This window comes from Glycine max, chromosome 19 (genome assembly GCF_000004515.6).
Source record: "Glycine max cultivar Williams 82 chromosome 19, Glycine_max_v4.0, whole genome shotgun sequence".
NCBI lineage: Eukaryota > Viridiplantae > Streptophyta > Magnoliopsida > Fabales > Fabaceae > Glycine > Glycine max.
Window position 1 is genome coordinate 16,990,524 of NC_038255.2, and position 8,158 is coordinate 16,998,681.

At 38.6% G+C, this 8,158-nt stretch overlaps 1 protein-coding gene across 1 annotated transcript; it reads right to left on the reverse strand.

The window, feature by feature from the left end:
* Positions 1-3,478: 3,478 nt before the first annotated feature.
* LOC106797336 (mucin-7-like) lies at positions 3,479-7,703 on the reverse strand. The gene is made up of 3 exons (XM_014771612.1): positions 7,638-7,703; positions 7,161-7,415; positions 3,479-3,655 (listed from the first exon to the last, which is right to left on the reverse strand). The coding sequence occupies exons 1-3, from the start codon at positions 7,701-7,703 to the stop codon at positions 3,479-3,481; spliced, it is 498 nt and encodes a 165-aa protein (XP_014627098.1).
* Between the last annotated feature and the right edge of the window lie 455 nt (positions 7,704-8,158).

Genomic DNA, 8,158 nt, shown 5'->3' on the forward strand with positions numbered 1-8,158 from the left:
ACATTTCAGCCAGCAATTCAATCACCAAAACTCAAATTCACAATAGACACAATCATAAGGAAACCTAAAAGTTCAAGAAAAGGTTCACAATCAAAGACTCTCTAAGAATTTTGCATGAACATGTTAAGGACTAATTAACATGAAAGATTTGACTCAAATAAAATAATAGGCTTAAAGAATTTCATACACTCATGAACAAATGAGTTAGACAAAGAAATAAGAAAATAAAATTCAGCACAACATAAGAAATCTTATGTGACAAGTTTCATGACTAGACATGACTTCTATGACAAAACTGCAATAGGTGAACAAGTCACTCTAGATTTTTGAGGTTTTCTTCTACTTTAATATTTTTGTAAGAATTTTATGGTTTAGGTTTCAGCCACAAAAAATAACAAGACAAAACTCAAAGGAACCTAAACTCAACACAATTCATGGTTCAAGAACAAGAACAACAAATTTGAACCATTGAAAATCAAATCTAGTTTCTATAGCAAGTTTAATCGGTGGAAACTCTAAAGAATCATGTTAACAACATTTAGAACAAGACATGTGAGGAGATACATGGAGAAAAATGAAGAAACAACAATGGAAGAGAAGGTAAAGAAAAAAAATTAATGGAGGTTTAAGGAGCACCTACTTGAAGCACTTGTGCTCTGATTACCACTTGATGGAAGCTTGCTTGTGGGGCTTCTATGGAGGCTGGATCTTTGAGCTTCAATGAGGTCCTTCAATGGTGATTTTCCACCATGGAGATGCAGCGGAAGACAAAGGAGAATAGGTGAGAGGAGGCGCCATCCACTAGGGAATAAGCCATGAAAGAAGGAGCTTCACCACCAAGATGAGCCTTGGATAAGAAGCTTGGAGAGGATGCTTGAATGGAGGAAAAGAAAGAGGGAGAGAAAGAGAGAGTGGGGAGCACGAAATTGAAGGAAGAAAAAGGGAGAGAAGTTGAACTTTGAGTTGTGTCTCACAAGACTTTCATTCATCAAAGTTACAACAAGTGTTACACATGCTTCTATTTATAGACTAGGTAGCTTCCTTGAAAAGCTTTCTTGAGAAAACTTCCTTGAGAAGCTTCTTTGAGAAAACTTCCTTGAGAAGCTAGAGCTTAGCTACACACACCCCAATCATAACTAAGCTCACCTCCTTGAGAAGCTTCCTTAAGAAGATTCCTAAAGAAGCTAGAGCTTAGCTACACATACCTCTCTAATAGCTAAGCTCACCTCCTTGAGATGAGAAGCTAGAGCTTAGCTACACACCCCCTATAATAGCTAAGCTCACCCCCATGACAAAAAACATGAAAATACAAAAAAAAAGTCCTTACTACAAAGACTACTCAAAATGCCCCGAAATACAAGGCTAAAACCCCATACTACTAGAATGGCCAAAATACAAGGCCCAAACGAAGAAAAAACCTATTCTAATATTTACAAAGATAAGCGGGCTCATGCTTAGCCCATGGGCTCGAAATCTACCCTAAGGTTCATGAGAACCCTAGGGCCTTCCCTTGGATCTCTAGCCAATCTACTTGGAGTCTTCTACCCAATGCCCTTGCGGGATAGGATTGCATCACGTTGTATGTTCCAAATAACCATCATAGAAAAGTGCTTTTCCAGTAGTGACTTCTTCATAGGAATCATGTAGGAAACTTAGAAAACAAAAAAAAAAAGTTCAATAACAAGACTACTTCTAGGAATTGATTTAGAACATGTTATGAACTAAATAACATGCATGAATTAGACTCAAAACTCAAAATTCTAAAGATAGGATAAGAATGACAAGAATACATGAAAAAATGTATCCAGAATTCAATCAACCAAAATCAAAATTGAACACAAACTTAGAACATAATGTGACAATTATTATGACTAAACATGACTGGAAGACAACATGGATTAAGTGATTTACACTTAGATTTTTGTGTTTTTTTTCTAATAAATATTTTGGAAGAAAATTGAGATCTAAAGGTTCAGCACAAGAAGATTATGACTAAAAATTGATAGAACCTAAAATCAACACAAAAACATGATTCAAGAGTAGATCTATAAAATTTGAATCATAGAAATGCAATAACAAGTGTAGACCTAAGATTTAATCGGTTTATTTTTTTGAATCTACTCTAAAAAGCACCAAACCACAAGACAATGGAGGAGATACATGGCGAAGAAGATGAAGAATGAGGAACTAAAGTGAGTTGACCAAAGAAAAAGATAGAGGAAGCAAAAGAACATCACTTCGATGAAGATGCTATGATACCACAGGACGTAGCTTTATGTAGAGCTTGTAGACCTTGGATCTTCTTCATCATTGGATTCCTTTGCTTCTTGAAGATCAATGGAAGTGGAATGGAGAAGGAAGAAAGATGATTGGAGACACCACTTCAAGGAGAAGATGAGTCAAGAACAAGCTCACCACAATAGGAAGCCATGGATAAGAGCTTGAAGGTAGGAGAAAATGAATGGAGGGAAAAGGAGAGAAGGAGCATGAAATTTTATGCCTCAAATGAGGCCTGAACTTTGAAGTGTAATTCTCAAATGATTAAAGTTGAAAAAATGCACACACAAGGTCTCTATTTATAGGCTAAGTGTCACACAAAATTGGAGGGAAATTTGAATTTCTATTCAAATTTCACTTGAATTTGAATTTGAATTTATGGAGCCAAATTTGGAGCCAAAATTTCACTACTTATGATTAGTGAATTTTAGCTATGATTCAGCCCACTAATCCAAGATCAAGTCCAAGATTTTCCATTAAGTGTGCTTAGGTGTCATGAAGCATGTAAAGCATGAAGGACATGCATAAAGTGTGACTATATGATGTGGCAATGGGGTGTAGCAAGCAAATGCTCCTCTCCCCCTTAAGATAGTATAAAATTTAATTGGATTGGGCTTCTCCCAATTCCATTAAATTTATCTCCCAACACACACACATCAAATAGTGCACTTGATGCATGTGAAATTACAAAACTACCCCTAATACAAAAACTAGTCTAGGTGCCCTAAAATACAAGGGCTGAAAAATCTTACATTACTAGGGTACCCTCCCAACACTATGAAGCCCTAAATACAAGGCCCAAAAATAATGAAACCTTAATCTAATATGTACAAAGATAAGTGGAATCATACTTAGCCCATGGGCCCGAAATCTACCCTAAGGCTTATGAGAATCCTAGGGCCTTCTTTAGCAGCTCTAGCCCAATCCTCTTGGAGCCTCTTGCTCATGGCTCTAGTGACTGGTCCCTTCCTAGGGAGGATTGCATCACAAACCATCACAATGAAATAACATGACAACATACTGGAAGCAATAAAATAAAGACGAGTTCCATCACATTGAAATAACATGACAGCATACTGGAAGCGATAAAATAAAGACGAGTTCCATCACATTGAAATAACAAACAAAATACAGAAAGTGATAAATAAAATAAAAACGAGTTCACAATTTTAAGCGATCTTGGTCAAGCGGCTCAGCCTCCTCAAAGGAAGAAGTCCATCACATCGGCCATGTCATCGTCTTCTTGAGCTCCATCTTCATCTCTTGGGGCCTCTGTAGGTCCTACCCCTGCCTGAAAATTGGGCCTATCTCCAGGCCATGCAACTGTGGCCATGAATTGCTCGGGAGTAGGCCATGGGTAAGGACTAGGGTCCTGACACTGTTGATGCAAGGTATACTGATAAAAGCTTTCATTCAACTACACTTGGCCCTTATGATTGGCCGCCTGCTAGTTAGCCAAATGCTGCATGTAGAGTTCCATCCTCTGCATGTGAGCAAAGATGGACTCTAGAGATGGTGGCTATTGTAGAGGTGGCAGTGGTGCATCAGATGATGTGAACCTGAGTAGGAGCGGATCATTTGATACAGGCTACAGTGGTTTGGATGACGCCACTTCAGGTGAAGGAAGATAAGTTAGGGTAGACGCCACAAGGATTACCTTGATAAGTCTGAGATTGGTTCAACAAGGAACTCAGAGAGAAACTCTCACCAAATTTTATCAAATGCCAAAAGTTTTTTTTATTGAAAAAAAAAACAAAAACTTATAGTGTATCTGAACAAAAAGATAAAAATAGACATGGGCCTTCTAAACAGTTTGGGCCAAAATTACAATAAAAATAAATTATAACTAAAAACTTATTTAACTTGGGCCTTCAAGTTAGTTTGGGCCTTCAGCAACAATTAGTAGTCTTGGTAGTGCCTCTGCCTTTAGGCCTTCATCTTTCTCCACTTGGGCCTTCAATCATCATCAATGGCAGCTATACAAATGACCAGCCTTGTTTCTATGACGTGTTGGACTTGTTTAAGTCTGCCTCTAGTCATGGGCCCTTCAAGTGCTTCATGGTCCTTCCCCTTGGTTATGTCCTCATAACTTGGCATGTGTTAGATCGTGGCAAGTGCATTGGATTGCACAAGTGGTATAAAATGGTAAGAACCGAGTATCGAACTCTTGGGGAACTTGTGTTACTTGGTAAAGCTACTTCAGTGAATAGGTGTCTAGTATGAAAAGAGATGTGTGGATTATGCACAGGTATGTAAACTAACTATTAAAAGGAAAGTCACGTGAGTGATGATGCCGTGAGTGATGATGCGTAAAGACAAGTAGACAACACCTTGGTCTTCCTAGTAGGTGCCTGATGTTAAAAGGATATTCTCTACTTAACAATGTTCATGTGTTCTATGGTGTCTCCTGAAATGCTAAACCCTAATTCCTCATGATAGTCTAGCCTAATCCCGATCAAGCATCATCCTCAGATTCCTCTTGTTGGACTAAACTCGACCAGAACCGCATTAAGACAAACATACAAACAACTAGGTTACCGTAGCTCGATCCCTCGTAATAATATGATAAACTAGCCCTGTCCCATCAAGTTCTAAGAATCAGACCAGTTTCCACTGTTGAATGATCCTAACAACACATGCATCTACGTGATCAAGGAAAAAACATGCTAGAATGAAATTCTAATAGCACAGTGAACACACAAAACATCATTAAATGGATATATAGGTATTTACATCAAGTACCTACAAGGAAGAACCAACAGAGGATTTAGCTCTCCATAAGTGGGAAGCTTCCTTTACAACAAAAAGAAGAGAAAAATGAAGGATTGAAGAAATACAAGCACTGAGGATGTCTCCTCCACCTCTAGAACCTCACAATCACTCACACACCCATCTCATGCTCTCAGGACGACTTCCTCGTCAAGCTCGGTTCTCTGCAGGTCTTCACACAGAAAAATCTCAAAACTCTCTAGAACTTGGACCTTTCTCTCTCTAGAAATCTCTAGACATGCAGAAGCTTCAAGAAAAGGCCCAACTCATTTCCAAAATCTGATTTCAGGCTTAAATAGGTGGCTTTGTTTGTGCTAGCGCGCTTAGCACGACTATGGACCGCTCAACACGCATTAGTGGATTTCGGCTTAGCACGTGCTTTTCTCGCTCAGTGGATGGACTGAAGCGGTGCGCTCAGCGGGATGACCCTTCACTCAGCGAACATGCACAACTCATCCTTCTTCTAGATTCTTCCTCGCACTCAACCGAGGAGTGTTGCGCTCAGCGGATGGCTCGCTAAGCCAGTAGATTGGCTTAGCGAGAGGATGAAAATCAACACTTCACAAACTTGCCTAATTAACCTGAAATTGAGAGGAAATGATTATTAAACACACAAAATTGAAATACTAAGTATTTATTACCTATCTTTAACAAAAAGTATTTATAACACTTACAAAATAACCGTAAGTTGGAAGAGTTTGATACAATTTACACAGGTTTTATACACAAAAAGTTAGTCATATTCATTGACTAACAACTCCCCCAAATCTACAAGTTTGCTTGTCCTCAAGCAAATAAAGAATAGCTCACTGGTCCCCAAGTGACAAAAACATGTAGTGACTATGTACAAAGGTATATGCACAAAAGTTATTGATTGCATGATAGAATAATGAAGCAAAATGCCCTCATCACTTGTCTTTCACAAAGCATGCAGTTATTCAAAGAGAAGAATAAAGTGTAACCTGTACAATTAGATGAAGTTAGGCGTAAGACAGATATCAAGGAAAGTAGCTTAAACCACAGTCTCACGACTTCTGTTTCACTCAAGCACAAGAGTTTAAGCTATTCATTAATAACAACTAGCAAGAGGTCCAATCTTTGAACTTCATCTCATGTCATCAAGTCAGAAATGCATAAATAGAATCAGAAGGACTTTGGCAGGCTTGTAGTGAGGTTTGGCTACCAAAAATAATTGGTTTTTCTAGGATTCAAAGGATTAGATTCTAAGAGAGCATAAATCCTAGATTTATCCAAGTGTTATTTTCAATACAATTAGCTTACTCATTAGTCTTTCACTTTAATTTGCATTTGACCTTATTACAACAACACACATTTTTTTTATTTCTTTTCTTTTTCTCCTCTTTTTTTTAACACAACTTATTTGTCATGTGTGCTGATGCTTTACCTTTTACTTTACATCCCAATCAACTCCCCTAAATTTGGGGTAATTTGCCTTGAACTATCTGCTCTCCTAGAATATAAACAAGATATCTTGAGATAATCATTTAAGTTCAGGGTTCAATTTTGAAAATTTCATTCAACTCACAAAGGATGCAAAGGATACAATTATCATTCAAGGTAAGCTTTTTGGTCACTTGGCTTGTATATACACAGTCATGGCCTTCATCATGTCCTCATTCATACTTTTTATTCTAAATTTTAGAGATTGATGCAAAGACTATTACTCAAAGCTAGTCGTTCACTCACAGTTTAAGATCACACTCTCACCGATTAAGGTTTAAGCTTTTCTTTCTCAATCAATCTGTCTACTAACTAACAATTCTAATTGCAAACTTACATACTTGTTGTTTCTTTGTCTAACATACATACTTGCTCAAACTCATGAAAAGAAACATGACTTCATCAGAATCATGCATTCAATCCAAAATGTTCATAACACCAATTTTCACAAAAAGATAAAAGTGTTTCACTGCAATATCATCAAAGTAAAGTCAAACTGTTCCATATGCTTCACAACAAGCATAATAGCTAATCACAGAAAGTATAAGTATATAATTATAAATGGAAACCAAAATTACTCAAAACAATGTACTAAAACTAATATAGTTATAATCAGAGAGATCAACAGAGTCCGAGCATCCTCCTCATCTAACAGATGGAAAAACTGGGGAATCAGAGAGAGCAACAACTTCTCTGGATGAGGAATCAGAAAGATCAGCAACTCCTCCAACTGGGGAATCAGGGGGATCAGCTACTTCTCGAGCTGGTGAATCAGGGGGAGCAACAGTTTCTCTAGATGGGGAATCGGAGATGATAATCAGAGGTGGAGATGGGAGAACTACTTCAAGCTCAGGAGAAGAAGGTGGATTCACCACTGGAGATTGTGGATCAGTTGGCTCTAGTTCAACCTGTGCAAGTATGGGCTCAGGAGGAGCAGCCTCATTGGGTCTCACCAATGGAAGTTGAGCTTCAGGCTAGGCTACTTGCTTAAGAAAATGCTCCATAGGTTTGATTGGCCTGTTGTGAGCCAACTCTGGCAGGCTATGCATGATAATAAATTGTCCTCAGAATCAGCTTTGTAGCATAGGGACTAAAGTTTGCAAGCTTTGGACATCCTATCCTATGGTTACTGACGGAGGAGCTGGAGTGGATGATGAAGGGATGTCATCTGTTCTAGCCCTTTTTCTTGATTCCATCTGTAACTAAAAAGAACTCAAAATTCCTTAGACCAAATTTATTCAAGTTTAAAAACAGAAATAAAGGCTGAAATTAATGACGGGCGCTTAGCGGGATACAACTCACTCAACGCACCCTCAGAAACATAACATATCGGCTTAGTTGGAGCCAAGGCTCACTTAGCCCAATGGTTGCCGTGATGAAATGCGCTTAGCTCAGGTAGACTCGGCTTAGCCCACGACTTTCAACACAAAATTTTCTAAGTAACCTGGTGATTGAGGCCTGTTGCAACCTACCCTTCGGCGGGAGGGCAATGCGTGACTCGCAGGTGCGTCCTCCAAGAAAGGAATACGCGCGGAGTCGCCACCAACGTTTATTTGAGGATAACGTCAGAAAAACCAGAAAAGATGTGGTCTACGAACTTTTATTAGCACCCCACACGTTCGTCATAAGAGGCGGCAGCCTTTAATCAAAT